The sequence below is a fragment of the Corylus avellana genome, chromosome ca6 (assembly GCF_901000735.1).
Source record: "Corylus avellana chromosome ca6, CavTom2PMs-1.0".
NCBI lineage: Eukaryota > Viridiplantae > Streptophyta > Magnoliopsida > Fagales > Betulaceae > Corylus > Corylus avellana.
Window position 1 is genome coordinate 18,136,396 of NC_081546.1, and position 12,569 is coordinate 18,148,964.

Genomic DNA, 12,569 nt, shown 5'->3' on the forward strand with positions numbered 1-12,569 from the left:
TTGCTGATTTGATATATTTTCCCTGTATATACATTGATATTATTTTGTAATATTGTACATTAATTCCTTGATTGTAATCCCTATTCTGTCTGGCCTTATTCAACTATAAATAGACCCCATTGTATACAGTTCTAAACACACAGAAATACAATATTCAGTTTATCCATATATTCTCTAGTATTCTATAGTTTATTTCAACAATTATTATATACATAGTTATATGTGGTAGGAAAAAAAAAAAAAGGATATATACTTTTTGTTGCAATTTATCTGATGATGAAGAGTTAGTGGTAACATTTTAAACTATTTTCCGCTAAATAACCTAGGGTTTTTATAGAGTTGGTATTAGAGCGATAAACTCTACGAATTCTTGGAATTAACTAGGATAAGATGTCGTCTAAGTTGGAATTAAGGAAGTACGCGGACAAAAAATCACATATTTTTTTAGTAGTTATGGGATACATGTCACTTTACTAGATAACTTCAAATGAAAATAACTACAAACCAGTTTGTACCAAATTTATGTCCCTCAGTAGAGCAAGCAAGAATCCCCAATCCTACATAGTTGTTTAATGTGGTTGCCTAGTTTGTGGCAGTAATGGCAAATGCTCATTCCACGTGTACCAATTGTGATTTTTTATTTTATTTTATTTTTATTTTTATGTGATTGTGCTTATAGTTCACAGGTTATTATTAAAGTTGTTGTTTTTTTTTTTTTTTTTTGAGATGAACAACAAAATCGCTCATTCATTTGATAAATGTAGTCCATAATATTTGGTTTCGGCGTGTTAATGATCAGATCAATCCACAAAAGATCTAAATCACAATTCCATGTAGTGAGATAATTGTTGATCAAAATATCAGTGCATTGGTTGATCACATGTAATATTGCGGGAACACTAGTACTTTTACAAATGAAATCTATAATCTCATTAATAGGAATTAAAAGAGATAAGAAATATCCAATTTAAAATAGATTTAATGGGAATTGATTAATTATTTTAACTATAGAACCTGAGCATTTTAGTCTAAAATAAATATATTCAAGAATTTAATTCTAAGACTATAAGAATAATCAAGAATTTGATTTGGAGACTCAAGGAACAAAGAAATAGTGAAAATAAAGTGATAGTAATGAATAGTAAGGCTTATGCCGAAGCGCACTGACTCCTTTCTTCACTCGAAAAGGAGGAGACCTGTTCTCTAAGTCAGTGGCCGGCTTCGATACTGCTTTCTTTACCTTCCCCGGGCTAGGAAGTCCACTCCCAGCTGTTCCGCCAAATTCTATAAACCTGGGATTTTTCATTAAACATCAATTTCCATTCATAAGCCTACGATCTAAAGTTTAATTTTGCATGCGCATATAGATGAAAAATCTGTGATTGGGATTTCCCTTTATATGACAGAGACGCAAAGTGAAAAAGTTCATTTCATATAGCTGTGAAATCAGTGAATTTCTTTTTAGCCCTAACAAGCTCTTTCAAAATGAGAAAAGGTTATCTCATATAGCTGACAAATGATAGATTTGGTTGAACTATCTAGAGTCCCGTTCTTCGATTGATTTACTTGATTGGCCGGTCGAGCACAAACTCTTAAGAATGGTCATGAGCGGGAGTCGAACCCACATCTCCGGGCAAAAGAAAGACTCGGCAAATTACCTCTATTCCATCACGAGTAATGCGGTTCAGCCACTAAATCCATTCTATAAGGCCTAGTCCGCGGGTAGAATCGGATGCCAGCCGGGGAACGGATCAGTCCTCATACAACCTCTCTTACAGATATTGAGTGAAGGGGCCCACCTCACCACTCCGCTTCTACTTTTCACAGAAGCCACCACAGGTGACTCGCCATGAAAAAGGCATGCCTTTCACGGCGTGAAAGAAGTCCTGCTTTGCCCTACTTTGGCCTCTCTCTAGCAAAACACCGGCATCCAAGCCCAAGCCCAGGGAACTTTTTTTCCTTATGGAAATGGGCTCCTCCGAAAGCGCGCAAGGGGCCACCCACCCTTTCCCCTTGCCCCTCTCACTCCTTAAAGAATGAGAGGGCCACATCTACTCAATTTGACTTTATTTCACGATGGATAGTTCATTGAGGGGTGAAATATAGAAAAGAGTCAATAAAGCTCTTGTATAATTAAATAAACAACAGAGTGCAATTACAACTTTTAGTGGAATAAGTTGTAATTAATGTAACTTAAGAGAAGTTATTAGATGGCATGTGTACTAGCTAGGCATATTGGATCTAGTTTTATTTATCCTTTAGAGCTCTCCTTAAGCAATTATTTTCCATTTGTGATAAGCCCAATTACACTTTGATTGTGTCTCTTGACTCTCTTGTGCTATGTGGCTAACACATGAATTCTATGACTTGGTCTTTCAAGTTTTGGACTCTAGATGATAGTCATTGAGAAGAGGACCAGAAGACTTGTGGTGTAAAACTTTGAGAAGTGTTTTTGAAAATTAAAAAATAAAAAATTATTTTAACAATATAAAATATATAAATTAAAATTAAAATTAAAACAATTAAAAAAAAAAAAGTGTTGCTCCACAATGGCGGCATCCATCGTGATGGTGATCCGGCAGCCCTGACGGTCAAGTCGAGCTACCAGATCTAACTAGTGATCACTGCACAACTCTTAGATTTGTTTGGTGGCCACTCCGAGAGAAGTGGCCCCCTAGCACGACTCCTACTTTTTTCTAAATTCTTTTTTTTTTTTAAAAAAAAAAAAAAACTATTTATTTTTGCTATCCATTTAATCCGGACCCCTGCACCTTAAAATATTATACACCAACAGCCTCCTACTTGAAAAAATATGATGTTAATTATTTCATGAGAAATGTTTTGTATTTTATTAGTTGAGAAGTATTTGGAAGTTTGTTTTGAAAAGTGTGTTCATGGTTTGAGCACAACGAAAAATCCGCTTAATTAACGCATATTTGAAGGAGTTTTTAGTGTTTGAAATATGTAAAGAGGTTTCTATTTTTTTTTTTTTTATATATCTTTTTATATTTTTAAACATGCCCTCAGTTTTTGAATTTTCTAACAAGGTACACAATTTACTCTTATTATTATTTTTTTAATACTGGTTCAATGAAGGGAAAAATGAAAAATGGGGAATACAATTTACTGCTTGTTAAATCACTACTTATTCCAAAAGTTTAAGTTAATAGGAAGATGTCAACCTTCATTTTATTAGGTGAAATCCAACACGTTGAATATTTAATTGAAATAAAGAGTAAATTGATGAAGTTACGGTTCGAGCTAATCATTTAATCAATATTTTAACATCGTGATGTGACTGACACGTAGAATATTTTAATTAAATGGGGAATGAATGATAGAGTCATGGTTAGAACTCATGAACATTGGCTCTGATACCATAATATTATTAAATCATCACTTATATTCTAAAATCTTAAGCTAGTAAAAAGAAGTAAATTTAATCATTTAATCGATATTTTATATATATATATATATATATATATATATATAAAGTAATTCATTTTTAACTAAACATTGCTTTCTAGGTTTCTCCACTACATGTTGCATGCAAGTCGGTACGATCATGTCCAACAACAACGTACAACAACTTATTATTCCTTAGAAATGTAAATTAAGGTAATATAATTAACTTAAAGACATGCAATAATATTTTATTATTATCCTACGTAACAATTATGGCAAACTAGAACACAAGGATAACTAGGATTCTCTCTAATTCATTTGAACCAGAGAATATACAGTTAGTTATTGTGGAGGATAATTTTTGTCCCATCAAAAAGTGAAAAGACAAATATACCCTTCAAATATAATTAACTATATATTTTTCAGTTTATTTGAATTAAAAAGGATCATGTTCTTAAAGGAAGAAGCCCGAAAGCCTTAACGAGCCATGCCCCTTGCAACAGATGGAGCACTTGTGACTGCAGCTTCCATTTTCTTAGCATTCAATTCCCAACCTGTATCACATCCAACATCCAAAGCCAAACAAAAAAAAAATTAGAACAGAAAAATGGAGAATTATTGTTAAATACATGCATGCATGCAGTTGTATGTACGTGCTTGTGAATTGATAATATGATCACAATTGATGAAGAAACATTAACGGAATTTGTTAAATTAGCACACATAATTTAATTTAATTGTATGAATTATTTTTTTTTTTTTACATACTTTATAAAATTTTGAATTCATTTTAATATCATATAGAGTTAATTATAAATTAGGTAAATCACATGAATTGACTTTATATTTTTTCCTTTGAAATAAAAAATAAGACGATGGTATTTTACCTAATGAAGGGTCCAATCCACGGTTTACGAGTTCGCGGTACTCTTGACAAATAGCACAAGGAGCGCACCAAAAATGGACACAGCAATCTGCGCACGGATCTTCCGGCAAGGAAAACAAGGCTCTGAGTTTGTCTCGGAATGTGCACGTGTACAAACATTGACAACCGAAATAGGCAAGGAGGACATAGGTTGCTCCCGCGGCACAACAAGCTGCAAAAAGTAAGAAAGAAGCCAAATTAATTTAATTATAATTAGTGCTTTTAGTTAAATTAGTATGAGAGAAAACTTCACATCAACGAGTTCATCCTGAACTTTCATCACTTTTGTAATTATCTTTTTAAAGTTCAAAAACTTTCAATTTAGTATATTGAACTTCCAATTTTTTTGTAATGTCACCTTTCCATCACATTTTTCCGTTAAATCCTAACGGAGGGGTGCAAAGGTTCAGGTGTTAGTAAGGATTTAACAAAATTTACAAAAATACCTATGTCTGAATCTTTGTAATTTTTTATTTCTTTATAAAAAAAATAAATAAATAAAAAGAGGAAACTTTTGAAAACCCCATAACTTCCACTCGTTTTGACACAACTCTTTCAAAGTTTAAAACCTTTCAATGAAGGGTATCAAACTTTTAATTATTCCATTCCGTTAAGATTTTTTGTTAATTTTATCAAAATGCCTAAAATACCCTTGTTTTTTTATATATAAAAAAATGCAATGAAGTTGCAAAAATATTGAAAATATGTTTTTTTTTTTTTTTTTAAATAATAATAAAAGCATGTATCTTTACAATTTTTTTATAATAAAAAAATGGGTATTTTGAAAATGTTTACAATATTTAAAGAAAAATTATAACTAAATGGGGTAATTGAGAGAAATTGAAAGTTTGATACCTTTAATTGAGATTTTTTGAACTTTGGAGAGATACTTTCAAAACGAGTGAAAGTTTAGAGGTAGGGTTTTGTGAATTGATAATTTTTTTAACTTTTTTGAGAGTTTAATTTCAAACGCATAAAAGTTGAAGGGAGCTTTGTGAATTTTTAATATATATATATAACAAAAAGAAAAAAAAAAAAAAGAAAGATGAGCAGAATTTACTCACACGTTGCACCTCTAGACACGATCTCAGCAGTGCGGCCAACGGTGACGCAAGGACAGCAGCAGGTAAGACAACCTTAAGAAATAATAATAACAATAAAAAAATTATTACACCTTTTTTTTTTCAACTAAAAAAGATTAGATGCAATATATGCATGCATATTGATCACGTTGCATGCACCAGTAGAAGTCCAAATAATAAGCTGATACTATTTTTTTTATATATAAAAAAATAAATAAAAAGAAAAAGATAAGGATAAAGGGCTTACAATTCCCGTAATCTTCAAAGCAATCATATAGACCGGTGGACCATTGGCCGAGAGTAGGTGACTTTGAGTTCATGGCAGCCGGCCGATCGAGAGTACGTAGCAGCTGTTTTGCACGAGAGTCCCAAGCTATGGTGGCTTCATCTTCTTAAATACAAAAGTTCCACCCGACGACCAAGACTTCATGAGAGCTAACTTTGAAATTGGGATATTATAATTTTAGTGCAACAAATATTTAATTAGTCACTTATCAAGATTTGCGTACCGTATGAAAAGTGCATGTGTTGGTTTTTTTTTTTTTCAAAAAAAGAAATAAATTTTTAGATTTTCATTCAAATCAATAACAAAGTAAATCCAAAAGTATTTGATCCATAAATTGGCAAAGAGTTGCTTTCCCTAAGCCAGTGGCGGAACCACGACTTCATCTTTAGAGGGGCCAAAGTTTTTTTTTTTTATGAACCTTTTTATAACACAATTTGTGTGCAACAAAAAATATATTTGTTAAGCTTCATAAATATGTATCAAGATTGATATATTAATAAGATAATATGTAGGCATTAGTACAAAACAAAATAATAAAAAAAACAAAAGCACGTTTCTTATATACGCTCTTTTTGGGAAATAAAGTTATTAAGTATCAAATTTGAATTTGAAGTTTTCATCCTATATTTTGTTGCCAAAATGGGAATAAGCTCGGTGTTCATCCTATATATATATTTTTTGAAAGAAAACATAAATCTATGAAAATTAAAGAAAAAAAAAAAAAAACAGAATAATAAAATATATATTAGTTTCTAGAGGATGAGAAGACTATTTCAAAGTTTAAAGTCTATTACGTTTCATTATGTTTCACATGTTACAAAAGTCTATGTTTCACATGTTACAAAAGTCTAGCTATTTAACTTCAGTCTGTTTCAACTGTTACAAAAGTCTATTTGACTTTGGTCCGTTTGATTAACTTGTGATATGCACAAGTTACAAATCTATTTCCATCAACGACAACTTATTATTCCTTCGACTTGTAAAGGTAATGAATATAACTTCTAGACGTACATAGCGAGCCATGCCACCCAAAAATTACAAGAAAAAAAGAGAGAGAGAGAGAGAAAAATGGAGAATTAATGTTAAATACACACGGTTGTGAGCTTATGCATGTGAATTGATAACATGATCATAATTTTTTTTTTCTTTTTTTTATTTCAAAAAAAAAAAAAGGGTTAATTTGACAAGTAAGGCCAAAGGCAACGGACTGACGAAGGAAACACAAGTAGTAAGCCGGCATAAAATATAAAATAATAATAATAATAATAATAATAATAAATAAATGATTATGCTAACTTTTTTTCAATTGAAAAAGATTAAAATATATGCAATTATGCATGTGGATATGTTAGTTGAACCAATTGAAGTCCAAATAATCAGATTATACTATTTTTTTTTAAAATAAAAAATAAAATAAAAGAAAGATTATTTGGACTCTTCCATCCAAACTTGGTCCATAAATTGGCAAAAAGTTGCTTTCGCCTCTATTGTTAATTGTTAGGTTTTAATGTCCCGAAGTACCACGCGTTTTGAGAAGACTCCTATAAATTTCAAAAGCTATCAATTTCACACCATGATCTTTCAATTTGATGCAATGTACCATTCCGTCAGTTTTTAAACGTTAAAAGTGATAAAATGATCATTATACATTTTTTTTAATTCCAAATTTACCCTTATTTTCAAATTAAGAATTAAAAAAAAAATAAAGTTATTATATTTATAAAAAAAAAAAAAAAAAATCACTAGGTGACCCATGGTTTGGTTACCATCGAAGGGTAATTTGGTCTTTTTAAGGGTTTCCATTAGGGTTTAACGACAAAAATTGACAGAAATAGGTAAATTGCATCAAATTGAAAGTTCGACTGATGAAATTAAGAATAATTGAAATTTGGGAGGGTCTTCTCAAAACTCAGTTCAGGAGTCCCTTGTAAAGTTTCCTCAACCAAAAATATAAAACAGGTAAAACAAAAAAAAGAACCAAAACATAGAAATATGAAATGTGTATGAGATGAACTGGAACTCTTCATGCATGCAAATGTTTAATGTCCTATTCGAAACGACCAAGACCGGGGCAAGACGACAAGCATTAAGACAAGTTACGTGGGCCCTAATCAATATTAATTCTTTCTATCACAATCTATCGTCACTCACTGATGGAGACGAACCATTGTATCTACAAAATTTTCTTGAATTGTTCTCATCTCTTGATAAGAAAATGATGGTGGTCCATTGTTTGTTCTGAAATTTCGACGAAATAGAGAACAACAGAAAAGTATTTTGAGGAATAATCTTGAGCCTCCTCAAGCTAGCATAATTCCAACAACCTTAAACTTCCTTACAGATAATATTAAATATTTTACAATATAAGATAATGAAAAAATCGAATGCATCAATCTTGGGCTTTTTAGACCAAAATCACAAAGAAATTAATCTTAACAAGTTGTAACAGACCCATCACCCATTGCATCAAGCTTCTTAAAATCTGTAATATATATAACTGGAGGGATGACTCAAACAAGGAACAAGACCTGCTGTAATATAAAACATGTTTTTTTTTTAAAAAAAAATGAAACGTGTATGAGACGAACTGGAACCTCGTCATGCATGCAATGGTGTCCTATTTGAAACGACCAGGACGTGGGCAAGAAGAGGTGACCTTGACTTTTATTAAGACAAGTTTATGTGGGCCCTAATCAATATTCTTTCGCTTTGCCAAGCTCCCCCCGACGACCAAGACTTTTTATGAAAGGTTGGGAATTTTGATGTGATTTTAATTTTTAGTGGTACAAATCATTTTTAGGTAATTTAGTCACTTATATATATATATATTGAAAGAAAACATGAAGCTATGAAAATTAAAGAAAAACAACCGAATAATAAAATATATATTAGTTTCTAGAGGATAAGAAGACTATTGAGCTTTTTGTTTAATCTGTTTTTTATTTTTATTTTTTTGTACAAGAGGTTTAGCGTCCACTATAGTAGATGCTAACACTCCATCATCAACGTCCACTATCAAAGTAGACGCTACTAATATATCATCAGCGTCCACTTTGAGTGGACGCTATTGAGCTTTTAATTTAATTTATTTTTTATTTTTTTTATTTTTCTACAAGAGGTTTAGCGTCCACTAAATTTGACATTAATGCTGCATCATCAGTGTCCACTATCAAAGTAGACGCTAATGATATATCATCAGCGTCCACTCTGAGTGGATGCTATTGTGCTTTTAATTTAATTTAATTTTTTTTTTTTCTACAAGAGGTTTAGCGTCCACTAAATTTGACGCTAATGCTCCATCATCAGTGTCCACTATCAAAGTAGACGCTAATGATATCATCAGCGTCCACTCTGAGTGGATGCTATTGTGCTTTTAATTTAATTTGTTTTTATTTTTTTATTTTTGTACAAGCACGTTAGTGGACGCTAATGCTCCATTATCAGCATCCACTATTAGAGTAGACGCTAATGATATATTATCAGCGTCCACTTTGAGTGGACGCTATTGAGCTTTTAATTTAATATTTTTTTTTTTAATTTTTGTACAAGCACGTTGGAGTGGACGCTAATGCTTAATTATCAGCGTCCACTTTCGAAGTGGACACTAATGATATATTATCAATGTCCACTTTGAGTGAACGCTATTGAGCTTTTTGTTTAATCTGTTTTTTATTTTTTTATTTTTGTACAAGAGGTTTAGCGTCCACTATAGTAGACGCTAATACTCCATCATTAGTGCCCACTATCAAAGTAGACGCTAATAATATATCATCAGCGTCCACTTTGAGTGGATGCTATTGAGCTTTTAGTTTAATTTATTTTTTATTTTTTTTATTTTTGTACAAGCGTTTTAGCATCCACTCTAGTGGACGCTAATGCTCCATCATCAGCGTCGATTTTCAAAGTGGGCACTAGTAATATATCATCAGCGTCTACTTTGAGTGGACGCTAGTGAGCTTTTATTTTAATTTGTTTTTTATTTTTTTTATTTTGTACAAGAGATATTGGACGCTAATGCTTCACCATCATCGTCTACTTTCAAAGTGGACGCTATTGAGGACTGTTAATTTTTTTTTATTGTTATATAGGACTATTAGCGTCCACTTTTTGTGGACGCTGCTACTAAACTATCAGCATCGACATATGTCGACGCTAATAGTTATTTTTGTCGGCCCTAATAGTTTTCCTGCCTCTGGTATAATTCCCGCTAGTATATTAGCGTCGACTTATTAGCGTCCGCATAAAGTCGACACTAATATTTATCTTTTGGGTCGACTATTAGCGTCCACTTCAAAGTGGACGCTAATATGTACCTATTAGAGGCAACTTTCAAAAGTCGATGCTAATAAGTAAGCATTAGTGTCGACTTCACAGTCGCCCCTAATAAGTCGACCGTGATGAGAAGATTTCTTGTAGTGATCTTCTGTGCAACATATGGAGCCGTTGTGGCTCCACCCTCCAATCTCGAATTGAATGCCCAACCTGCATCACATCCAACCAAGGGCACAACTAGGCAATTAAGAGTGGGGGACAAAATGTAAAAATTTAGTTTTTGACGGGCATTTATAAAAACCCATAAATTTTAGGAGTAAAATTTTAAATTTTAAGGGTAATTTTAAAATTTTGGGGGGATGACCTATACAGGTCGGCCCCTGCATCCAACGCCAAATAGTTGTGCATGAGAAATGATAATATGATCAGAAGAGTTAATTATTTTCTACTAAAAAAAAAATTATAAAAAAAAAAAAACAAAACAAAAAAAGAGCATGCATGCTTGGTATTTTACCTTTTGAAGGGTCAATTCCACGGTTTTTGAGTTTGCGGTACTCTTCACCGAAATCCCCAGAGGGTTTTTTTGGCAATGAATATCTGGCTCTTAGTTTGGTTTGGTATCTGCATGTGTAAAAACATACAACACCGAAATGGGTAAGGGCGAGGCACTTTAGGCTGGCGTAACCACAACTTGTGGTTACGCCATTTAATATTCGAGCCAAGATTTGTGTTCATGAAACGCTTCATTTAATATTCGAGTCGAGCACGAGCCGAGCATATGCGAGCCGAGCCCGGGCTTGCTCGCGAGACGTTTTGCTCACTTAACAGCCCTAACCACAAGCTGCATGCAAAAAGGATGAAAGATATATAACCCAAATTATTCAATATCTAATTAATCACTTAAAAACCATACAATTATTGTTTTGTAGTTAAAGTAGAATTTACACACACACTCGACCCTCGTCCAACAACTCAGAATTGCGGCCGAAGGTGATGAATGAAGCAAAGCAGGTAAGACAGCCTCAAGAAGAAGTAATTAACAAAAGATTATAATTTTTTATTTTATTTTTTATCTCAACTGAAAAAAAGATGATACACTTTCTTTTTTTATTTTTTTTTTTTAAAAAAAGGAAAGAAAGACAGAAAGAAAAGGGGCCTTACAACTCCTGCAATCTCTATAGCAACCACATAGACCGGTGGTCGATTTGCCGAGCTGGGGTTGTTGAGAAGCTGATTTGGGATCCATTAAACACTAATTAAGGTTTGCAGGAGAGTAGATAATAGGACTTAGTTAAGGTGGAATAAGATCCTCTCCAGTCCAAAGTGGACGGGAGAATATCCAGGCTAGGATTTCTAAGGAATAAGACACCTGTCCCAGTAACAAAAAATAATAATAAAATATTATTTTATATTAAAAAAAATTATAAAACAAAATTATAAAATATTAAGAGGTGGCTAGCCACCCCAGTTGGGGATTGGGGTTATTAGAATTAATCTTCTATCAGGAGACTTAAGGTGGCCCACATGTCACATATATTGTATGTATATAGTATATTATATATAGTTTTTATTAAACAAAAAACTTTGGGTAATTAAAGTACAGTTAACTACTGAAGGTGAAAATGTGATTTATTTTTACCAAGTGTTGTCTCCCTTGATGGAAGGAAGCAACGTAAGATAAGTGGATATGGGTCTTGGCCTATATAAAAGACAAGTCTGTGATATCCATCGATCACAACTTTAACGTGAAAAGCAGATAGGCCAAAAATCCTTATCCACTACAAAAAAGCAATTTTTTCCTTACTGGAAATTTCTGACGTTTTATTGTGTCTAAGACGTCAGAAAATTTTTCTGACGTGTGTTGAATGTCAGAAGGATAGGGGTCAGTAAATTTTTTTTCCCTGACGTGTTAGTGGTTAGAACGTCAGAATTTTCTGACGTTTTATTGTATCACAAGTCAGAAATATTTTTTGACGTGGAAAATAGTAGCACGTTAGAAAATTTTCTGACGTGGTACTAGTGCCACGTCAAAAATTTTTATGACGTGGCATTTCTACCACGTCAGAATGTTTTCTGACATGGATCTTCCAATTCTGACGTGGCAAAGAGTAGCACGTCATAAAATTTTCTGACGTGGCACTAGTACCACGTCAGAAAATTAGGTCTTTTTTTTTTTTTCCTCATTTGTTTGTTTAATTTACAATTTATTGTTTTTTTTTTCTCATTTTTTTTTTTTTTTGAATTGACAACTTCATAAGGATTTAAGAGTAAATCATTTGAAGCACATCTTCCAAAGCCAACAACTCTTAATGACTTAAACTATGTCCTAATGACTTGTAGTTGATGGATCTAGGAAAAAAAAATTATGAATGGTAGCAAATTTAGAAATAATGCCATGTTGCATTTGGCATGATAAAACCATGCAGTAAGAAAGGATATATGTACAAAAATTCAGTTAGATATAATGGAATTCGACATTCAGATCTATCAACATAAGAAATAAATAGAGAAAGCCATAGAATAACTGGTAGGTCATTGAATTAGTTCAACAGTTAGATTAGGATGCCAAACCAAAATGGAAAACAAAATCCAACCAAAT

The 12,569-nt window shown here is 32.4% G+C and overlaps 1 protein-coding gene across 1 annotated transcript; it reads right to left on the reverse strand.

Annotated features, from left to right (window-relative positions):
* Positions 1-3,882: 3,882 nt before the first annotated feature.
* Positions 3,883-5,732, reverse strand: LOC132185278 (cell number regulator 10-like). Its single transcript, XM_059599070.1, has 4 exons — positions 5,660-5,732; positions 5,395-5,466; positions 4,293-4,502; positions 3,883-3,959 (listed from the first exon to the last, which is right to left on the reverse strand). The coding sequence occupies exons 1-4, from the start codon at positions 5,730-5,732 to the stop codon at positions 3,883-3,885; spliced, it is 432 nt and encodes a 143-aa protein (XP_059455053.1).
* Between the last annotated feature and the right edge of the window lie 6,837 nt (positions 5,733-12,569).